The sequence below is a fragment of the Lethenteron reissneri genome, chromosome 23 (genome assembly GCF_015708825.2).
Source record: "Lethenteron reissneri isolate LAM-NWPU_2019-01 chromosome 23, ASM1570882v1, whole genome shotgun sequence".
NCBI classification, from domain to species: domain Eukaryota; kingdom Metazoa; phylum Chordata; class Hyperoartia; order Petromyzontiformes; family Petromyzontidae; genus Lethenteron; species Lethenteron reissneri.
In genome coordinates, this window is record NC_083801.1 from 11,997,547 (window position 1) to 12,021,653 (window position 24,107).

Sequence of the window (24,107 nt, forward strand, 5' to 3'; positions counted from 1 at the left end):
ACGGATGTTTGTACTTTTTGACAAAATGCTGTGGGCGAATATGTAGACCTCTTTTTTGCTCATAGAGTGTCGACTGTAAATGCACATATTGATATAATTTCCATGTGTAATGCTACTTTTAATTATGCAGCACAGTAATTCAATCATTATATGCTTTGAAAACCATGGTTTTTCAATCCAATTTAGTAATTATCTTGTATACTGTATATGCATCATGCTGGCCTGCCATTTTTCCATTAGAATAATGTACTGGCATGCTTTTTTGCTGATACAAAAGGAGTATTTTATGTAAATAATAAATAAATATAAATGCTGGGCAGTAATTTTGATTTCTTTTATCACTGAATAATTAAGCTATTTAAAGTAGTATTCAGGTTTTGTACTTTGCATCTGACTCTCTGGATATGCAATATCAAACTAGAAACTACGTTCATGGGACCTCCTTTGCCAGTACCAAATTATGATAATATGTTTTTCCCCTTTTTTCTGGCAACAAAACAGATGTTAAAACACCAAAATGAAACCTTTTACAAGGAATCATGTCTACATTAACCACAATACTTGTGGTCAGAATGCAAAAAAAAACATACTCTGATAATATATGCATTGTTCTAGAAACTGATTGGTCCACACCAGAGACAGATTTATTTTGAGCCTCGTCGCAAACGGTGTTAGACCAGAGGACGCCAAAAGGCGTACAGCACAAAGACAAACATTATACTTTTATTGTAAGGTTGCCTTTCACAGGACAAACACAAAGGTATTTTTGCATACCCAACATGCACCTTTTTTTCCTAAAGCACAGTTATACCCTTGTTCACCTCTTTGGAAAACATATGATGTGTGTGCTTAATGAAAAGATAAAAGGTTTGACTATGACAGCCCACAATGTATCAGGTTGGAGAGTGGGTGTCTTAATGTCGTGTTATATTTCCCAATGCGATGCAGCTCCCAGCTTCGTATATAGCAAACTCTCGCCACCTGCCGACTGCTCTATTAATAACCTCTTAGTTAAGGCTAAAAATACGACAGTACATCACTACCTCCTTGGAGATCACACACTTATAAACTTTAAATATGGGATCAAGATTAAATATCACTCGGTTAATCCAGTTTAAACACTCAGCACATATCTTCTTGGTTCTTTCGGTAAAGTCACGTAGAAGGGAAATAATAAAATAATAAAAAAGAAAACATCGTAAAATTAAATTCTTACGACGTTTCGGCCACAACACAAGCAACCGAAAGAACCAAGAAGATGAATCCCTGCAGTCACGAAAGTTTAAATCGAAACTCAGCACATAGTAATGCACTAATATCTTTGTTCGCCAAGGGGTAACATTGTGTTACCAGTACAAAGTAGTTTTTTTTCACACTCAACATACAATGACGTGAACACCAAGTGTCGGTTTTTTTATATCCTCAATTAGCGTTTGCTTTTCTCGCATGTTGTATGGGATTTGCGTATGTCCCCTTTTGTGTTAAAAATTTGGATAGCGTGTGGTGGGGTAAAGTGTGACTACTCCCACCTCTTCTTACAGCTTGGCAAAAAAACAGGCAAAAAAAAACCACCCTCCAGAGGGATTATCGAGAGCTCTGGCAAATGGAAGCCCTAACGTCAGCGTGCCCAAACAATCTTAGAGCTGCACCTTTACCCATTATAAAAAGGAGTAAGGGACAAGGGTCAACACACTTACATGGCACAGAGTGAACGACACGTTGAGAGGCAGCTATTGGCAAAGAACGGACTCGAGCTTGGGTTTGAACGTGTAAAGGTTCATGCCGATGGCCAGGGGCGAGTCGTAGACATAAATGATCTCCCATCAACTTTACTGGGAATTTAAACACAAGCCCCTTTGTTGTCTGAGCGCTGGGTAATAGGGGAAGTTTAGTAGAGCGAGATGAGTTGGGAGGGATAAACAGGGGTAAGTCTGTGGAGGATGTTGAAAACATGGTTTGCAATTGATATGCAGGGTTGGGGAGCCAGTAGAGGAATCTGAGAATTAGGATGTCACATTCCTGATGAGCCAATCCATTGTGAATCATCTGGAGCCAAAACGGGTCACGCTCAATGGGTTCACCCACCTACAAATATATCATGTGTATTGGATATAAACTTATAGGCAACTCCTATTCTTTTACAGCAGTGTTCTTCATTTCACTGGCGATCCCGATTGGCCTTTGGTGCGGGCCCACGACAATACTTTACACAAATGTGAAAACACCCCCCCCCCATCGCCCTGTCAACCCCAATGGTTTAAAATGTGTGGTGGCCCTCACACACTGACTTCTGCCTTATCGGCGAAAATGCCCCCCCCCCCCACTCATTTCTGAAAATAGTGAACACTGCATTTCAAAATCATCTGCAGTGGTGGGTGCCCGGTCCAAACTTAGCGAGCACGTCACCAGCACCCCCCCCCCCCCGTGTGTTGAGTGACGCGCTATAACAGGATACAATGAATCTGCGACATAATTAATGATAAATTATGTTCATGTCGAAGGCCCATATATGGAGTCATCCGGCGTGGGATTTGCCCGTATCAGGAATAGTGGAACGATACAATGATCGATTGAGCCGGAATCGATCGAATTTTAAGGATACAAAGCGTGATCCATGCTCGAACACATCGCTGCGAAATGTCAAATCTTTTTTTAAATCTTTCGTGATGTATTGACCGAAGAAAGCCCATATTTAAGCCGCCCCTTGACGCTGATCGGATTGCTTGCACAGGAACGTAATTAATCACTCATCTTGTCGCCGATTAATTTGACGCCTGTTGCAGCGCCCTCCACGCAGTGTCCTTTGACCCTTTGAGTGCAACCGCCCGCACGTGGGCCGCCCTCATTAGAATACAATGACGTCGCCTAAAATCTACATCTTCTTGGTTCTTTCGGTAAAGTCACGTAGAAGGGAAGTAATAAAACAATAAAAATAAAACATAATAAAATAATTCTCACGACGTTTCGGCCACAACGCAAGCAGCCGTCCTCAGGTGAAGAATGAAACACCACCAAGCTTGGAGCGTATATTTAAGAATTTGCATATCAGGAGGAATTTATCAGATATAAATATGCTAAATTCCTCTTGATATTCAAATTCTTTTGTCAAGGCGCTCTTCTTCCCCCCTCCAACTCAGCTTAAATATACGCTCCAAGCTTGGTGGTGTTTCATTCTTCACCTGAGGACGGCTGCTTGCGTTGTGGCCGAAACGTCGTGAGAATTATTTTTTTATTTTTATTATTTTATTACTTCCCTTCTACGTGACTTTACCGAAAGAACCAAGAAGATGCATCCCTGCAGTCACGAAAGCTTTAAATGGAAAATTTAAAATCTACATGTTGTGGCTTGGCTCTCCAACACACCTGTGTAGCTGTACTAGTAAGGAATTGGCATGTTCCGTTTACATGACAAACCTTGCTAATTAGATGTGCCGGGTGGTGGCGGGTTTAACGACACATTTATATATTTACGCTATCTATCACAAAAAACCTGGATTATGTGGATGATATTGGTCGCGAAAGCCTATGTGTTAAAACTCAAATCTAATCAATCAGAAGCACCACCACTTTTTTTTAAACCATAATAAGAGGGGGGGGGGGGATTAGATCACGTAAATGTTAATGTTGTGTCGTTAAAACCGCCATGTGTGTGGTTAATGCGGACATGATTCCTTGCAAAGGATGGCAATGCAGCAACAATGTCAATGCAACAACAATGCCAATGCAGCAGCAATGTCAATGCAGCAACAATGCCAATGCAGCAGCAATGTCAATGCAGCAGCAATGCCAATGCAGCAGCAATTCCAATGCAGCAACAATGCCAATGCAGCAGCAATGCCAATGCAGCAGCAATGCAAATGCAGCAGCAATGCCAATGCAGCAAAGGGCCACCAGGAAATCACTACACCCCGCTCCACACACCATACTGCTGACGGTGGAGGTTGATTGACAAGAAAACACAAGTCAAGTCATGACCCAAAGTGGTTGATGACATCTTTCCAATGATTACTGAGTCTATAACCTTCCTCTTGGTTGAAATTGTCGGTATATATGGATGGCTTCATGAACGAATATGTGTTGATAGCCAGTAGGCTTGCAAAGTACAATCGTCTTAGAGAAATACATTTCTCGTGAGCCAGCCGCATTAAAATAATGATCAGCCACGGCAGAAGTATTGGTTCTACCGTGTTTCAAATCTGCCTTATGCTCACGAACACGGTCGGAGACATGTCGCTTAGTTTCCCCAATGTAACTGCTGCCGCAGATACCGATTCGTTCATGAAGCCATCCATATATTGACACAATTTCAACCGAGAGGATGGTTATAAACTCAGCAATCATTGGAAAGATGTCATCAACCACTTTGGGTCATGACTTGATTTGTGTTTTCTTGTCAACCTCCACCGTCAGCAGTGTGGATGTGTGGAGCGAGGTGCAATGATTCCCTGGTGGCCCTTTGATTGGTGTAGACCAGGGGTTGGCAACCAAAATAACAAGAAGAGCCATTTCTTTCCAATTCGGTACAAAATTCAGTATTTCAAGAGCCACAATGCATCTGAGTACATACGTACTCATTTTCTTGGTTCTTTCGGTAAAGTCACGTAGAAGGGAAGTAATAAAATAATAAGCTCCTAGTTTGGTAGTGTCTCATTCTTCACCTGAAGACGGCTGCTTGCGTTGTGGCCGAAACGTCGTGAGAATTATTTTATTTTATTGTTTTATTTTTATTATTTTATTACTTCCCTTCTACGTGACTTTACCGAAAGAACCAAGAAGATGAATCCCTGCAGTCACGAAAGCTTTAAATAGAAATTTACGTACTCATTGTCAAGAAGCAGCCCGTAAAGAGCCGCATGCGGCTCCGGAGTTGTAGGTTGCCGACCCCTGGTGTAGACAAACTGCGTTGGCTTTGCTTTCTCCTACATTAACATTAGCTGCCTCCCGTCCATGCTGGTGACTCACTTGGGCTAAGCCCAACCTTTATAAAGTTTAATCTTGATTTGAAGTTTGCCTTTAGAGGCTAACCCCCCTTTTCCTGATGACGACCGCTTGTGTTGCGATCGAAACGTCGTGGCTTTTGTGTTTATTTTCATTACTGAAAGAACCAGAATAAGTCTACATTATAAACTGCCAGTACGCTTACTCAGGTTCATTTTAATAACAATTGCTACAGTCTACATTATAGACTGCCAATACGCTCACCAGCTTAAAAACCAGGCTACAGTCTACATTATAGACTGGGAATACAGTCACCAGCTTAAAAACCAGGCTACAGTCTATATTATAGACTGCCAATACGCTCACCAGCTTAAAAACCAGGCTACAGTCTACTTTATAGACTGGGAATACACTCACCAGCTTAAAAACCAGGCTACAGTCTACATTATAGACTGCCAATACGCTCACCAGCTTAAAAACCAGGCTACAGTCTACATTATAGACTGCCAATACGCTCATCAGCTTAAAAAACAGGCTACCGTCTACATTTTAGACTGCCAATACGCTCATCAGCTTAAAAACCAGGCTACAGTCTACATTATAGACTGCCAATACGCTCATCAGCTTAAAAACCAGGCTACAGTCTACATTATAGACTGCCAATACGCTCATCAGCTTAAAAACCTGGCTACCGTCTACATTTTAGACTGCCAATACACTAACCAGCTTAAAAACCAGGCTACAGTCTACATTTTAGACTGCCAATACGCTCATCAGCTTAAAAACCAGGCTACAGTCTACATTTTAGACTGCCAATACGCTCATCAGCTTAAAAACCAGGCTACAGTCTACATTATAGACTGCCAATACGCTCATCAGCTTAAAAACCTGGCTACCGTCTACATTTTAGACTGCCAATACGCTCATCAGCTTAAAAACCAGGCTACAGTCTACATTATAGACTGCCAATACGCTCATCAGCTTAAAAACCAGGCTACAGTCTACATTTTAGACTGCCAATACGCTCATCAGCTTAAAAACCAGGCTACAGTCTACATTATAGACTGCCAATACGCTCATCAGCTTAAAAACCAGGCTACAGTCTACATTATAGACTGCCAATACGCTCACCAGCTTAAAAACCTGGCTACAGTCTACATTATAGACTGCCAATACGCTCACCAGCTTAAAAACCAGGCTACAGTCTACCAGGCTACAGCCTACATTATAGACTGTCAGGACGCTCACGTTTATTATTTAATTCTTATTATGTTTCTATCCACGTGACTTTACCGAACGAACCAAATAACATGAATTCCGACAGTCACGAAAGTTTTAAGTCAAAATTCATGGGTGACTTTTTAAAACCATTGGCCCTCCCCCCAACCCCCCTCCCCCCAACCAACTCTCCTCCCAACCCCCCTCCCCTCAACCCCCTTCCCCCCAACCCCCCTCCCCTGAACCCCCCTCCCTCCCCCCAACCCCCCTCCCCCCAAACCCCCTCCCCCCAACCCCCTTTCCCCAACCCCCCAACCCCCTTTCCCCCAACCCGGAAATTACGTCACTGCGAGCGCGTACCGACCCCGCCCCGTGACGTCACACCGGAGGTGACGTCACCGGCTTCCACCTCTTCCGCCGGAGCCGGCGTCTTGCTCGGTCTCTCGTCCCGCGCGCTCCTCCCTCGGCCGCCGCCGCCACCGCCACCGTCACCACCGCCATCGTCTCCATCGTCTCGCTCCCCCCCTTCCTCTTCGCATTCTCCCGCTGTGAGTCTCAACGCGACCGGCCGCGAGTCGTGGCCGCGTCGCGAGAGAGTCGCGAGCGGCGTGGGTGACCGCGGCGGCGCGCGAGAGGCGCTCTTTGTGCGAGGCGCTGCGGCCTCCTCCTCGTGGCCTTGCGGCCTCTCCTCGTGGCGCCGCCTCAGCAGCCTCTGCAGCCTCAGCCGCTGCTGCTGCTTCTTTGACCTCCTTGGTCAGAGTCAGAATACGTATTGATGCTGGGGGTGTCTCGCTCAGTCGTCCCTGTCGCGCCTCTCCTGGTTTCCCGTCCCTGTGACTTGCCCTGCCTCGGCCTCTGCCGGCTTTCTGCCCGGGCGAATTCTTTTTCATCGTCATCTCCCGGTCACTTTTATTATTTCGCGACCCGCTGTTGATGCGGTCGACTCCAGCCTCGTCGCTGCGTTCGTGGTCTCTCCCGGGACTTTTCCTCCCCTCCACCCCCCCCCCTCTGCCTTCATCCTCGCCTTTCCTAACCTCGACCGCCATTTAGCGACTTTCGTGTTCTCTTTTCCGGGCGCTACGAATCTCCTGACAGTCGTGGGTCTTCTCCGGTCTTTAATTCCTTGGCTTCCTCCGCCTATCGTGGGCTGCCGTCGTCTTCTTCTTTAACATGATCTCCCTGCCCTGTTCTCTCTCGATCTGGACAGACATCTGTGATCAAAGCGCGGGTTCTCAAGTCGAGTTAGTTGATAATTTCAACCCGGCCAGTAGTGACTGGGCAAAAATTGTAAGCGTTGGTTCCACAGTTAAGAAATTTGGTTAAATTCCACCGCTGATGATTCTCCACATTCGACGACGATGCGACGACCATTTCCCAAGCAGCAGGACCATTGTGAGAGCGCCACCCCCTCGTGTGGATATGCGGTAGTGTAAGGACTACAACTCCTGCAGTTGATTCCTTCAAGGATGCGTTTACTCTTACGAAAGATCCGATGGGATTATTTCGTCTCGTCACAATAACGTCGATACAATTGTTGAAAGGGGAAAAAAATCTATAATAGCCCCGTCTTTTTAGCTCACAGCCCTCCCCGTTGTCTCCTGCGATACGTTCTGCAGTCGTGCCAATTATTGGCTTCACCGTTGCCTTTCTTTGGCCTTATCCATCAAAAATCCCGTCTTTGTCTTCAACTCCTCACTCCTCGGTCGATCATTTAGTTCCTCTTGCACTCCTCCTTAACTCTCGGTCTCATTCCTCTGGGTCTCTTCGCTTACCTATCCCGACATCTGCTGGTTCCCCAATATTATCCTCTTAATATGAATGCCTCCACAAAGCAACGAAACAGTGTGGACTGACATCGTCTCGATCTAGCGATACAACAATACATGTAGCAGACAAGCTTGTATCGCGCTATCTCAATGCTGAACCTCCTCTCTGCCATTATACCTATAGCTAGGTGTTCTGCTCAGCCCACTTTTCGCAAGTTAATATCATGTCCCTGTCTTGTTCTCTGATCCAAATGTTCTTTCGTTTCTCAATGTCATTTCCAAGCTTTCATGCTCTCATAGCTTACTGTGATGTGAATATTTTTTGTGTTGATTTGTTCATTCTTCTCTGAATAATACAACATAGTTCTGTTTTTAATCTGTTTTGCGAGTATTGTATTTCTTTAACATGTTTTTGGTTACAGGTAATTATTTTTTTACTGTTTCCCTTCCTCACATCCATTCATTTGCTTGTCCATTGCATGATTTAAAGTGGTAACGTCCATTTTAGAATGTTGCTGCTGTATTTGACAACGTTTCCCCAGTCCTTTTCCATTCAGTTTGTTGACTTCTCGCTTGTCCTGGGCCTTTTTTTCCTCGATCAGGCTTTCGATTTTTTTTCTCAGCATCTTCCAACTTCCATAATTCTCTTTCAATTTCCCCCAGTTTCTCTTGGCTTTGCAACTACTCCCCATGGGGTCCACTCACCCATTCTGTTGGCATCATCTCCCCTCTGTTTAACCTTCTGCCTTGCTAAATTTTATCTTTCACCCTTGTATTTACAATTTCCCCCCTCCCTTAATTCCACTTGCTTCTCCCACAAGCACCACGCATGCCCTTGTGCTTAGTCTCAGCCTGTGGCCACAGCAAGGATGGGATGGGAAAAAATAGATTGTACAGTGCTTAGGCCAAGAACACTAAATGCACAGTCACTATTTTGGTTAATTTATTAATATGCGCTGAACCTTGGTTCGGTGAACTGCTGACTTTAAAATCGTTTATTTGCGTTTTGCTGCGTCAGCTTGTGTTTGATTTGCAGTGCTTTGGTGTACTTTTGTGACCACCATAATTAATGTATACTGGATTAATGCAGTTGCATCGTCAGGTGTAGTTGATGGAAAATACATGTTACGTCTCGACAGGCTTAGTTAACAGAACCAAAGGATTAAGTTTAATTCATAAAATTGTTTGCTTTTTAAATGCGGCATAAAGCCATTTGAACAGATTTAAATACAAATCGGCAGTTAACTTTCCTCCAGCAGGACCGCAGTGTGTATATTACATAACATTTTGGCAGTCGTATTCTCATGTTTCATGTACATATGTCTAATGTGATAACTTTTAAAAAATAGCTTAACGTATTGAACAAATGCTTTTTGTTACGAAACCTGCAGTGCGCCACACTAAACGCATGGCTCATGTTTATGGTATGCAGTGCTGTGTAGTGTCGAGCCAGCCTTTGAAAATGCCGTCCGACCTGGCCAAGAAGAAAGCAGCAAAGAAGAAGGAGGCAGCAAAGGGTCGTGGCGCCCGGCCCAAGGAAAAGACCAGTGCCGAGGAGGAGCTGACCAACGGCGCGGCTGCAGATGGCGAATCTGGTACGGCTTAATACAATCCTTTTGTATAATTGTTGTTTAATACAATGTATGTATACAGTGCCATGTTCGCTGTCTCATTGATAGGTTAGGTCTGTCGTGATTCTATGGAGCTCAATTGAAATGTTGGAAAATATATTTTATTTAATATCGACATTCATTAAAGCAGGGATAATGTATTAAGCTTAAAATCTGTTTTCCTAAAACAGTTATTGCTTCTCATAATTTACAAAACCTTTAAGTTGTCACTTCACAAATTGTGTAGTATTAAAAACATGACAATCTATACAATTATGAGAGTTGAATTTGTGAGTACAATTCATGTGTTTCTGGACCCTTGATGGAAAAGCATTCTTTGTTGCAGTTTTAGCACTGGCGGAGCAGCTGGATGAGATGGAGCTCAAGAAAGCAGAAGCACGGGCTTGTACAGGCGTTCTTGCATCCCACCCCAACAGCATGGACGTGCACATTATCAACATGTCACTCACCTTCCACGGCCAGGAGCTGCTCTCTGACACACAGCTGGAGCTCAACTCTGGTCGCCGTTACGGCCTCATTGGCCTCAATGGCACAGGTCCGCTTTGTTTCCCTGGTTTTACCACCATTTGCATAGTGTACCGTTTCATACATTTTTCACGATATGATTTCTAGTATGCAAGGATGTGTGTGATGTGGTGAGATGATATGCATCACTGGTGTCACCACAGGGAAATCGATGCTCCTTTCTACGATTGGCACCCGGGAGCTGCCCATCCCTGAGCACATAGACATCTACCACCTGACGCGGGAGATGCCACCCAGTGACAAGACAGCGCTGCAGTGTGTCATGGAAGTAGACACGGAGCGTATTGTACTGGAAAAGGAGGCGGAGAGGCTGGCCCACGAGGACTGTAAGCATCTGCTTTCCCTGAAGATCATTTAGTGGTGCTGGGATTGATGTGCTGCTATTTAACCAAAAACATTACTTTATTTTGTTTCATAGGTAATGGGGGTGGGGGGGAAACAGCATTTATCGTGATATATTCACATAAAATTCATGGCGAGTTATCTTTTTATGCCTGGACAAAAACAGAATTAACCTTCCTTGGGTTTGTGTTCCAATAGCCGAAAGTGAAAAGCTGATGGAAATCTATGAGCGACTGGAAGAGCTGGATGCATCCAAGGCCGAGATGAGGGCAGCACGCATCCTGCATGGCCTTGGATTCTCTCCTGCCATGCAGCGCAAGAAAATGAAAGACTTCAGTGGTGGCTGGAGAATGAGAGTTGCCTTGTCGAGGTAAAACACAATTCACACTTTTTGCACAGTTTTGTCATTTTATGTAGATCATGTAAAATGTATGCTGTGGTATCAAGCACATCAGGTTTAATAGTTGAGCTTGTTTTGTATTTTAATTTCCTGACCATTGTGTTCTCTGTTTACAGGGCCTTGTTCATTCGGCCATTCATGCTGCTTCTCGATGAACCCACCAACCATCTGGACTTGGATGCATGTGTGTGGCTGGAAGAGGAGCTGAAAACGTGCGTGCACATTTTCTTAAAGCCTACTTAACACTTGAGTAAAACATCTGAGATGTAACAACACTTCATACTGGCTGGTTCAGTCATCACCATTTAATGTTTGTCAAGTTATGAGTGTGGGGTATTTATGCATTGTTATATTTACTTTCTGTTCAATGTTGCCAAGATTGTGCACTTTGTCAATATGGGCATGTGAAAGTAATGTCAAATTCAGCTGATTGTTTTTTTCTGTAGGTTCAAGCGTATTCTGATCGTCATTTCTCACTCACAAGACTTTCTCAATGGCGTTTGTACAAACATCATCCACTTGCACAACCGAAAACTGAAGGTTTTCACGGTACGATTTCAAATATAAAGATGTTCTTAATAATTACATCTGCTGTTCTTTGAGTGGTAAAAAGTTAAGCATATAGGGGTACGATATTTTTGTTAAAAGTATGCTTTTTTCAGGGGAACTACGATCAATACGTGAAAACCAGACTGGAGTTGGAGGACCATCAGATGAAGAAATTCAACTGGGAGCAAGATCAGATTGCACATATGAAGGTTATTTCCCCATATTTATTGTTTTAAAACCTGGCATTGTTAACAGTTATTTTAATGTCGGATACATCTACATATGGCATCTGTGTGTAATTGTGAAGAAAAAGCAATTTTAGATTTAAATTGATATTTGTATTTTTTAAACCCATTACATTTATTGTCTGGGTTTTATTTCTTGCACAGAACTACATAGCACGGTTTGGTCATGGCAGTGCCAAACTAGCTCGACAGGCCCAGAGCAAGGAAAAGACCCTGCAAAAGATGGTGTCTTCAGGATTAACGGAGCGCATCGTCAATGACAAGGTTTGTAATGAAAATTAATATTTTTACTGAAATAAAAACTTCCAGTCAAAAATGTTTCACAAATTACCAATATGTTTTGGTCTTTATATCTTCTAATAATGAAGTGTTATTTTTTTTGCGTTTCTTCTTTTCTATAGACGCTGTCTTTCTTTTTCCCGGCATGTGGCAAGATTCCTCCACCAGTCATCATGGTGCAGCACGTCAGCTTTAAGTACACTGACGATGGGGTAGGTACCTTGTACATTACCTCCAAGAAAAGTGTCTTAAAAATTGGGTGGACAGCTTGCCAATGAATGATGAACTAAAAGGCCGAATTCCAGCACTCTTAAAATGACAACAGGTTTCTCTTGCTTGGAGTGCGATGAAAAAAATACCTTGAAGCGAAATTCAAACTGACCTTGGCATGGAGTGCAATTCAATTTTAACAAGACTGATGAAGAACTGTATTAATCTCGATGTTATGTACTTACACAGCCATTGATCTACAAAGCCCTTGAGTTTGGAATTGACCTGGATTCTCGAGTTGCACTTGTGGGACCCAATGGTGCTGGAAAGTCAACTCTACTCAAGCTTTTGGCTGGAGAGGTGAGAATTCTTTGCATGTGTTTTTTGGCATTTGTAATGCTACGTGTTAATTAATATTACGTAACATGGAATTTATACTTGTTTTGTTCTTTAGCTTCTTCCTACAGATGGCATGATCAGAAAGCACTCTCATGTGAAGATTGGACGATATCACCAGGTAGGCTTATAGATTTATTTTTTATACAAGTGGTAGTTGTGATTATTAGTGCTCTTGGTCATTGATTTTTGCTCAGTTTCTTGGAATCCTACAATAATTTGTTAAACCTGCATTCTTTGATGTTGCGCAGCATCTGACAGAGCAACTGGATCTTGACTTATCCCCTCTGGACTACATGATGAAGTGCTACCCAGACGTGAAAGAAAAAGAGGAGATGAGGAAGATAATTGGCCGTTACGGGTTGACAGGAAAACAGCAAGTAAGTAAATTACAGCACTGAAGCTCCCTGCCAAACTTGGTTTGTGTAAGTTATGAAATTGGTATGTGTATTTATATATTTCTAACTGTTTGACTATGTATTATGCAGGTCAGTCCAATCCGGAGCCTTTCGGATGGTCAAAAGTGCCGCGTGTGCTTTGCTTGGCTGGCTTGGCAAACGCCACACATGCTCTTCCTTGACGAGCCTACCAACCATCTGGACATGGAGACTATCGACGCACTGGCAGAAGCCATCAATGAGTTTGAAGGTGGAATGATGCTGGTTAGCCATGACTTCCGTCTCATCCAGCAGGTAATGCAAAAATCGGTGTTTTCATAGCAGGCTTTCGTTTAGGATTATGAATGCAGCTGATTGGACTAAAAGTGGATTGTCATCGTGGGAGAGGCTCCCTTTTTACGCAATAATTGTTACAATGTGGTTAAACCTGTAGCTTTGCATTCATTCCATCTCTTTAAAGTCTACCACTTGTTAACTTGGATAAAGGTGTTTTAAATGAAATAATGTTAATCTCTAAGAACTAGAAATAGATGTATATGAAAAAAACATCCCCTTCCAAGTAATGTCATACAAACATCCACGTTGTTGGTTTTCTACTTAATATTATGCTTTTCGCGTGCATGTTTTCACATTGCAAAGGGTAAACCAAACCATTAATACATTGGGGACATGAGTGAAAATTTTGGGTGGATGATTAGTGGGTTACAAAATTCTAACTTGCAAATCTTTTGTTACAGGTTGCTCAAGAGATTTGGGTGTGTGAACATGCAACAATCACCAAGTGGAAAGGAGGCATTCAGGCTTATAAGGAGCACCTGAAGAACAAGGTTGTGGACCATGATCCCAACCTCACCAAGTCTGTTGACATGTGATAAGCTTCTGCAGTGCCAAGGCATGCAAAGCTTGTACTGTGCTGCCTTCAGCTGAATTACCTTCAACCGTAACTTAACCAGAAGAAATCTCTGCACCACCTGTCATTTTCACCAAAAGTGAAAGATACGCTTGCCGTTGGCCCTCTGGCCAAACATCCGATTATCAAAAGTAGAAACGTTGAACTCCACATTATAGATTGTGCCAGATATCTTGAGTGCCCAAAGCCGCCTACATTAGTGCATGAAGCTCCTGCACTGTGCCCTGCATAGCTGCTTTTTAAAAAAGCTGCAATACATTAGGACTCTTTGTTATCATAAGTCACTGTTTTGTTATATTTTACCGTTATGTAAATACATTAATTATATATCTTATGTGCTTGACTGAGGCTGTATACTAGCCTTTTGGCGGCCTATAAAATGAATGACTTCGATTGATAACTTAATCACGAAATGCCACGTTATGAACAATTTAATTTTCCCCACCAATATTTAAGTTAGCAGCAAAATATGTCTGTGAGGCTGTACAATTGGTCTTGCAGACTGCCCTACCAATGTTTGTGGTATCAACTCCTTATAATAGTCAATGCCGAGTGAGGACCCTGCTGATGTCATCAGCTTGGCTCGTGTTTTGCACAGGCTCACCATTTGCAGTATTTCAAGAAATATGACCAGTGCAGGAGAACCTATTGCTCTCCAATTATTTTCACACTTAATATATTTACTAAGGATGAAAAACTTTTTCAGAATGAAATGGTGAAGTATGACTTGTGTACAGCCCACTGTTGTGTATACGATGTAATAAAATAAAGTAGTAGAAACACCTTGAAATTTTGGCAATCTGTTTACTGCGCGGTTTTATACTACACTAGCTTTACTACCCGACTTTGCACGGGACTTGGATTCACCACGCCTGGCCGCCTTTGTCTCCCCAGTGATGTTCACACCAGTTACTCGTTTCAGGCTGAGTCGAACTAGGGGAGGCCCAGGACCGGTTGAAATAATCGTCACCGGTGGCGACTGAGTGGGAATCGAACTCGGGTCGCCAAGGTTCGTAGCGCAGTGTGCTAAGCACTGCATGTGTGGGTGACATGACAGATGTGACATCACAGCTCACTGCCGTGCAAAAAATATGCATTATTGCGCCGCCCCCCCCCCCCCCAATTTTTTTTACCAGTCTTATAATTTTTGCATGGTGTACAGTCTGGAAAGAACCCACATGGCAAATTTCAAGTTTGTTGCATGTCAGGAAGTATGCTAAACATTTAGAACAGACACATTCACAAATTTCCCTTATATAGATTGCACTGTAAAATGATGCCAGCTTTAAGGGACTTCTGCAGCTGTGGCATTTGTAATTTCAAATAGGTTAATTGTTCATAAGGCACTTTGAAATGCAGGAGCAAAGTAGTCAAAGTAGGAACTCACGAGTTTGATTATCTTAGCTTGAGATTTAATGCAGTAATTGCTTCTGTTGCACCAAATTGAAGTCCTTGTGTAGACGATGCTTATTTTAAAAAAAATTCTTAAAGCAGACATAGCTGAACTCATTTAACGTTTAATATCAAAACAATTTGCACAAAGATGTACCCTTTTAACCCAAGGTTGGTTTTTGGCATGTTGATTTGTAAATCATGCAGTCGTGTTATTAAAACGGTGTTAAATGTATACAAATGTTTTTATTCATAATGCACCTATTGCCAAGTATCACCAGTGTATGTGACTTGACCTGTACATTTTGAAAGTCCTTTGCAATAGTGTAGCCACTTATGGTTTGGTTCACCTGGCTGACCTGGAATGGTGCAGGACTTTACCAATACATATTGCTCTGCTGTACATTGGACAGTCTTCAAAGACCCCAAAGTAGGCCACTGTTTCGTAACCCGAACCTTGAAAGTTTTAGATGAATCGTGGTCCTCATGGTTATTCACGTTTCCCATGCAAAGGCATTTACGTAACCTGGCTAAACTGGTGAGTATTCATCTTCAGATTGACTGCTCAAAGGTTGTACGCAGAGAGCAGTGGAAGACGGTAACGTGGAGGAACAAATTGCATCAGACCCGTGGACAGAACATGTATCGATTCTTCAGAAGGTGCTCTGATGGTACTTCACACTGGAAAGCCATTCTTCTGGAGGAGTCCTTGTCAAAATAACAGCTAAAATGCAGCTATGTATGAAGGAGTCTGGTGGTGGTGGCAGCTAGCTTTTTCCTTTGAAGGAGTCCTTGCGATGCCGCAGATCCTCCAGCACGTGTGCATGGAAAGCACTCTCCTCGGTTCCTGCAGGCTGAACAAGGCCCAGCACAGCCTGCAATGCCGTGGATCGTGTGCGTAGAAAAGGGTTGTACTGCTTCTCTTCCCCGATGCTTGATGGGCACTGGTGACAGGCACATCACTCTTTTTTAACAATTGGACGAATCCCAACATTTACCAGTTCATGTATCTCAAAGCAAGATTTGCTTATTTTTATAGTGTTTCAGAAATATGTAATACTAAAAATATATTTTCTAAAGATACTCGGATGCATTGTTTTAACAAAAGTTCCGTACACTTCAGCAGATACAATAAAAATTGCAATATTTAATGAAAACTACCCTAAAGACACCATATTTTGAAATGGAATTTTGGTGATTATCAGTGCCAGTCGCAACCTCCAGAACTGGAGATGGCATTACAGGAATGTGTGGAGCTTTGAGCAAGTGGGAGTTCACCAGATACTCCAGTTTCCTTTCACATCCGAACACTTTTATAAAATTTGCAAAACATCCTAATGCAGGACCCTCCTAAAAATAGAAATTCAGCGATGCTTTCATAGGTAAATTAAGGAAAATATTGAAAACGGCACTGCCGTGAAATCTCTAAATGTCACGTGTGAAGCATCTCACCGTAGACAGCTTCTCTCGTCGCTGTTGCGCAACCCAGTCCAGCTTCAGCAGGATGGCTGGATTATCAGGCTCCATCTCAACCGCAAAGCTGAGGTTGTCAAGTGCACACTCATGGCCTGCTCTCCAGGAACACAACATTCATGGTGTACGTTGGATTTACACTTCAACATCACAATTGGCCTTCTCTAAAATATATAACATCAATATATTGTGTTGTATAAGATCCACAATCAAATCGTGTGGAAAGCTATTTTATCTCTCCAGTATCTTATTGCCTAAATATTTTTTTGTAAAATAACAAGCTCAATGATTAAAGTTGTAAAGAAATAAACATCAAATTGGTAAGAATAATTTCATTACTAATCGACCACATGATTATATGATAACAGGGTATTTTGTGTGATCAGCAAATAAGTTTACAGCTACTAATTTTAGTAATGGCGACAAAGACTTACGGCAGACTTTAGATAAGTGCAATGGAGCTGAAGAACTTTAAAGTATGTTTTTATTGGTACTGGATGTACGGTTCCGTAAACTGCTATAAAATGCTAATTGCTTTTAGATATGGGAAACTGGTAACGCGATAAGTCATCGTGAAATTTCATATAGGATCATATCGCATTGTGATCAATTATATCATGGAAACCCTATTTACTTTGAAATGGAATCATCCGATGCCCAATGTACCTGGAAATAGCAGTGTGCTGTCTGCCAGACTGCTTACAATGTCTAGCGATGACAACATCGTCTCCGGTGTTCCTTCAAACATTCTGCCTGGTGAAATAACAAATACAGTAAAATTACAAAAAAAATCAAGTTACACTATAACATAAAGCAGCAGTGGAATTACTATAAATGGTGGTAAATAAAATGTTGGCGATGTCACGATCCTACCACAGCCAGCGAGAAAAAGTAGGTCTCCAGAGAAGAGGCAGTCAGGTGCACCAAAGGGTTGGCCATCCAACACGTAAACCATGTGCCCCACCGTGTGGCCTGGGGTGAATCGGGCACGGAAACAGAGCCGTCCAAACCGCAGCTCCTCTCCGTCAGCCACGGGGCTGCAGTCCATACAGTTGATCCCACTTACACCAGTGCACATATGGGCTTACTACAAATACCACGGTGTATCGCAATGCTACTTTTGTATACGAGTACATTGGTGTTTCTTTAAATAACGCAAACAGTTTCTTTTTCAAATTACTTTAAAATATTATATTGTGATGCAAAAGATGATTAATATTAATTTCCTGTGGAGCCTGGTGCCACTTGAATAAAGGATTCATGATCGTTAAAAAAAACAGTTAGTGTTGTGATGGGTCAGAGGAGCAATGATATTAAAGGAATAACACGATAAATTTTAAAAACGTCAAAAAGGAACGGTGGTAAATGTCAGTATCCATGAAAGCATAAATATTAAAAATTATTTTCTATACCCTTTTAGTCTCTATACTTATGACTGAACAGGTATACTTTTACATCATCAAATATTCCATTACACACAAAAATAATATTCCACCATTCAAAGTGATAATTCGGATGACCCTACGTGCAGCCAATCTCATAAGATCTGACAACTTGAGCGTGAGTTTGCAACAACTCCTATAATTTGCGGTGGTGGTGATCCTAAAATGTGATTTTTCCGCAGATTGTTGGAGCTCTCCCATAAACTATGGTGCACTGTGGAGATGCAAAGACAAACAACGATGCAGAGAGACAAATGGACATGCAGACGAAATGGAGGCAGATTTTTTTGGTGTATATCACAGACTGCTAACGATATTTGTTGAGTAGTTAGTATTTTTGCATGGGTTAGACTTGAAAATTAAGTCTTTTATGCAAAAACATTTAACATGGGTTTCAGGAGAAACAGTGAAACTCCAATATTTTTTTGTGAATTATTGAAGTTTATATTCACATGCAATACTTATGCAATCCACATTTTCGCCACATTAACAGAGTTGCGCACCTATAAACCCCTAAAATCCATGATACACCGCCATGGCGCAAATATTTTTGCCTCAAATTATTGGATTTTCTACAGCGTACTGCAGACTATAGGATCCATGGCTAGGCCTTGCCATGAATTAATCGAACTCTGCTGCACTTGGATGGGAGATTACCTAGAATTACCAACTTTAGGGTTGGCCTGCAAGGTGGTCACGTAATGAGTTGGATTCATTTGGCTATTCCTGCTTCTTTGCACATGTTAAACACCAATTAGCCACAATTGTATTGTGACTTGTCTTTAATTTTCCATTCATTAAAGCAATGTGCCCATCGGCCCATTGATGTTCTTATGTGGTTAATTGTACACCAGTGTCTTTGAGGAATGTTAAAGCCGCGAGGGGGGGGTGCGATGTTTGTGTCTCGAATGAGGTGTTTATTCTGGACATTCGCGTTGTTCCAATATGTTTGCCAAGAAGATGAATCCCTTGTAGTTTGCATGTCTCTGTGGATATTTGGTAGCAGATATTGTACAGTAGTTTAAATGTTCTCAGCAGCTGGATTTGACTTAATGCATCATGTCCCATATATGTACGTTACCACTGTTTTGTCAATCCAATGCTGGATGAGGGCCTCCCCATGCCATATGCCCCGTGGATTTATATTAACACACTTGACCACATTGGTCAGTGGGGTTGACGAAGGTGGAAAGCATAGATTTTTATTGCACTTCTATCTGCTGACAATGTAGCCTTGCAGCAGCTACAACACCTGTTTTATGCATAGTGATTGCCCTTCAGAAGACTGTTCAGGCTAAAACCTGTTTCACTCCTGATCTCTGACAAGATTGGGTGCATTACGGGGGAGTTTTTTTTTGTGATTAGCTGAAATGGATGGAGTTGCATTGCACTCAGAACGATTGCAAGTGAATCCTTGATGAATGTTGCAATGTGCGTTTTTTTACAAATATGAAATAACATACTTAGTTAATCCTGGAATGTTGTCATGTGGGCAACCATATACAGGACACTTGTAAATTTTCTTTAAAACCTGATTTCCTCCACTGTGGTCCCTTGAAAGAAAACATAGGAACAAAATGCAGTATTTAATGCAAGATTTATAACAGTAATGATTATATCTCAACTGCCCAATAACACCGTCATCCAAACATTAGTCTGCAGGTTGCCCAAGGCAAAATAAACTCTCATCCACCTTCCTTCCATGTGTATTATTTCTGCAGAAAATTATTTTCAATATAAAACTGATTATTGGATATCTAATCTAGCAATGTAAAAACCACATTCATAGTGTTTTATCATGATATCGACTTCACTAGTGTCAAATACATTTCTAATTGCTTCTCCTTGACATTTTAAGAAATGAATAACTTTTTTCTGTTTTGACAGCGGAGTTGAATTTCTTTGCCATTTCAAAGTTATGGCTTTTCAGTTTGAGTGCAAGGCCGCATCTCTCATGTCCCAATTCTTACCAGTGTTTGTGAGTGGCCAAGATAGCCTCGAGAGTGACACCTTCTTGTTCTATACAAACCTGTAAAAAAAAATGTATCGTTTGAATATATATGCACGAATGCATGCATAAAAGCATACCTGGTAATAAATGGGATGGCTGTCCAGGTTGTACTGCATGTTGTTCAGGACAATGTCCCACGTTTCACTCCACGTATTGCGTGCTTTTTCAGAAAATCATAACAAGGGGAACTAATTCCTGAAGAAGCTCCCAGCACATGGAGCGAAACGTCAGACATCATGTCAAATAACACACGGTACAACACATAACCATCGGAGAGCTATACAGCACAACTGCCAAAATCTACACACGAGTGCATGGGAAGGTGATTACAGACCTCGATGGCTTGCGGGTCAGAAGCGTCCAATACGACTGCAGTCCGAGACTCCAGGTCTGTCACCATATATCCGTAATTATCCGTCATAATGGGCACGGGGCTGATCATCAGGCCTGTTCAATTACACAGAGAGTTAGATACACGTATTAAACAGCCATGCAACATGAGTAAAGTTCACTGAGAATATTTGAAAAAAAATTTACTTAAATTACTGTAAACATTGTATCCATTAAAAACAAATCAAAGTGTACAATTACATGTTTTAAAATATATGTTTTAATGAGTTACATATCGAAGACGTGATAACACATCAGAATTACAATTTTCAATTTTAACAGCAAGAGTACTTTAAAAGGTGTGTGCAATGATAGGGTAAACGCACCATGATAGATGACTGGCTTTACAGTTGAATGTCCCCCAGGGAAATGTTCCCTTGCCTGCTTCAATTGGCGCTTGTGATAAACATACCCCAACTTCGTCTTGGTATACAGCGTGTACCTGGTGGGTCAGCAATCGATATGGACATGGCAAATTAATGTGCAGGGACAAGTGGTTGACGCTGGGAAATGGAACAGCGACCAGATCTATCTATGAGTCCGGGTCAGCCACACAACAATAATACATTAGTAGGTCTCAGCTTCGGAGGGGGGCCATAGTAGCACATCTATGGGGCTTCCTTTAGTTCACAGCGAATGATCCCAGTGTCTAAACTGAAACCACGTCCCGCCACACCCAATAGGGCCCTATTGATCCAACCGGAGTGTCAAAAGGCCCATGTGAATCACAAGTTGAAAACAGTGATAGCACCGTATGAAAAAACAATAGGTTTTACCCTTTCTGACAATAAAACAGGTGTTAAGATGTTCAAACACCAAATGGAAACCTTTTGCAAGGAATCAAGTCTGCATTCACCACACGTACTTGTGGTGAACATGCCGACACACATGCTGATAATATATGCATTGTCTTTGAAACTGATTGGTCTACACCATAAACAGCGTTCTTTAGGGCCTAGTTTCACCAGTGTCAGACCAGAGAACGCCAAAAGGCGAACAATACAAAGACAATGCACCATCAGAATATTTATAGCTCGGGGTGAGCAGCTACAACATGGGACATTTTTGCCAGTATCAAAGTATGAAAAAACACCTGTTTATTGCCAGAAAGGGTAAAAACCTAGTCTTACTTTTTTAAACTTTGATACTGGCAAATAGGCCCCACTAACAGCACAACATATTTTTTTATATTATCTGAAATTAAGGTAGTTTGTGTGGGCGACCAGAAGTTTCGTATGAAAGGACATTTGTATAATTTGGGCAAAGGATATCCCATGTCAGAACAGTGGTAACTCTACAGACACCATTGTCTAAGCTCTCGCATCATTGAACAGCCATTCTTAACAATACTTAAGCCGATTACATCAAAACGAAAAACCGGATTCCAGCAATTACAGTGTGTTACGTAACCCATTACATTATTTATATCACTGTTAGGCCACTGAATGATGGTTCATGACGGTTGCACATTTAGCACTTACACTGCTAAAATACAATTACTATGCACATGGATGTCATAACGTGTTACATATAGCATTTAGGACAGCATGCAGGAATACATGTCTGTATGCTACAAAGTAAAAATTTGCTACACATCCTTAGAGCGATATGAACACTGCACACATTCAAATGCAAGTGCCGAGTGTACACTGTGTGGGTGTATACTGTGCATATAGCACACGTGTGCACTGCCACGTGCAAATCTGCGTAGACTCCACACGTGTGTAAACTATGTGTACTGTCATATGCACATATTGCGTATACCGGCTACACGTATACTGTGTATGCTGGGCACCTAACACCGTGTAAACTGCATACCAGTGTACAGATGTGCACATCTGTGCACTATGTGTGTACACTGTGTGTGTGTAGATTGCACACACATGTGCACTGTGTGTGTACACTGCACACACATGTCCACTGTGTGTGTGTACACTGCACACATGTACACTGTGTGTGTGTACACTGCACACACATGTACACTGTGTGTGTGTGTACACTGGACACACATGTACACTGTGTGTGTGTAGACTGCACACACATGTACACTGTGTGTGTACACTGCACACACATGTACACTGTGTGTGTGTACACTGCACACACATGTCCACTGTGTGTGTGTACACTGGACACACATGTACACTGTGTGTGTGTAGACTGCACACACATGTACACTGTGTGTGTACACTGCACACATGTACACTGTGTGTGTGTACACTGCACACACATGTACACTGTGTGTTTGTGTACACTGGACACACATGTACACTGTGTGTGTGTAGACTGCACACACATGTACACTGTGTGTGTACACTGCACACACATGTACACTGTGTGTGTGTACACTGCACACACATGTCCACTGTGTGTGTGTACACTGGACACACATGTACACTGTGTGTGTGTAGACTGCACACACATGTACACTGTGTGTGTACACTGCACACATGTACACTGTGTGTGTGTACACTGCACACACATGTACACTGTGTGTGTGTAGACTGCACACACATGTCCACTGTGTGCGTGTGTAGACTGCACACACATGTACACTGTGTGTGTACACTGCACACATGTACACTGTGTGTGTGTACACTGCACACACATGTACACTGTGTGTGTGTAGACTGCACACACATGTCCACTGTGTGCGTGTGTAGACTGCACACACATGTCCTCTGTATACCACGCCTGAGTACACACACGGCCACAGCACAGCGAGGAGTAACCCTGCGACAACAACAACCGGAACACGACTCCCGCCTTCACGCTCGCACAATGCAGCAGCGGCCACCGCAGTGCGGAAGCAGCAGCAGCAGGACGCGACATCCATCACCACCATCATCATCACAACCATCACCACCACCACCACCAAACCCCGTCGACATCATCATCATCACCACCACCATCACCACCACCATCATCATCACCACCATCACCACCACCATCATCACCACCACCACCATCATCATTATCACCACCACCATCACCACCACCATCATCACCACCATCACCACCACCATCACCAAACCCCGTCGACATCACCAACACCATCATCACCAACACCATCATCACCAACAACCTGGGCCCCCCCCCGCCCTCCCGGTGTCCCGCCGCGACGGCGGCGGCGACTCACGCGAGCGTGAAGAGCAGCGGCCTCTCGGCGCGGGCCATGGCGCCAGCGCCGCGCGCAGCAGCAGCAGCAGCAGCGCCCCCCGTGGACGACGCTGCGGGGGCACCCCGAGAGGGGGCGGGGCGGGGGGGGCCCAGACCCCCGGGGGGGGGGAGGGAGGTACTCAGACCCCCCCGGGGGGGCGGGGGAGGGGGTGCCCAGACCCCCCGTGGGAGGGGGGTACTCAGACCCCCCCGGGGGGGGGGGAGGGGGTGCCCAGACCCCCCGTGGGAGGGGGGTACTCAGACCCCCCGGGGGGGGGGGGGGGAGGGGGTGCCCAGACCCCCCGTGGGAGGGGGGTACTCAGACCCCCCCGGGGGGGCGGGGGAGGGGGTGCCCAGACCCCCCGTGGGAGGGGGGTACTCAGACCCCCCGGGGGGGGGGGGAGGGGGTGCCCAGACCCCCCGGGGGGGGAGGGGG

At 43.3% G+C, this 24,107-nt stretch overlaps 2 protein-coding genes across 2 annotated transcripts; one reads left to right on the forward strand and one right to left on the reverse strand.

Annotated features, from left to right (window-relative positions):
* Positions 1 to 6,546: 6,546 nt before the first annotated feature.
* Positions 6,547 to 14,591, forward strand: ABCF2 (ATP binding cassette subfamily F member 2). The gene is made up of 15 exons (XM_061557204.1): positions 6,547 to 6,704; positions 9,355 to 9,517; positions 9,879 to 10,088; positions 10,222 to 10,404; positions 10,619 to 10,790; positions 10,937 to 11,032; positions 11,267 to 11,369; positions 11,483 to 11,578; positions 11,759 to 11,878; positions 12,016 to 12,105; positions 12,353 to 12,463; positions 12,558 to 12,620; positions 12,751 to 12,879; positions 12,988 to 13,191; positions 13,635 to 14,591. Exons 2-15 carry the CDS (start codon positions 9,385 to 9,387, stop codon positions 13,767 to 13,769), a joined length of 1,845 nt encoding a protein of 614 aa, XP_061413188.1. The 5' UTR covers positions 6,547 to 6,704; positions 9,355 to 9,384; the 3' UTR covers positions 13,770 to 14,591.
* A 717-nt stretch (positions 14,592 to 15,308) lies between these two features.
* PNKD (PNKD metallo-beta-lactamase domain containing) lies at positions 15,309 to 23,742 on the reverse strand. The gene is made up of 9 exons (XM_061557205.1): positions 23,652 to 23,742; positions 20,842 to 20,957; positions 20,460 to 20,572; positions 20,085 to 20,143; positions 19,578 to 19,667; positions 17,546 to 17,709; positions 17,339 to 17,425; positions 16,652 to 16,767; positions 15,309 to 16,143 (listed from the first exon to the last, which is right to left on the reverse strand). Exons 1-9 carry the CDS (start codon positions 23,687 to 23,689, stop codon positions 15,967 to 15,969), a joined length of 960 nt encoding a protein of 319 aa, XP_061413189.1. The 5' UTR covers positions 23,690 to 23,742; the 3' UTR covers positions 15,309 to 15,966.
* Positions 23,743 to 24,107: the final 365 nt, after the last annotated feature.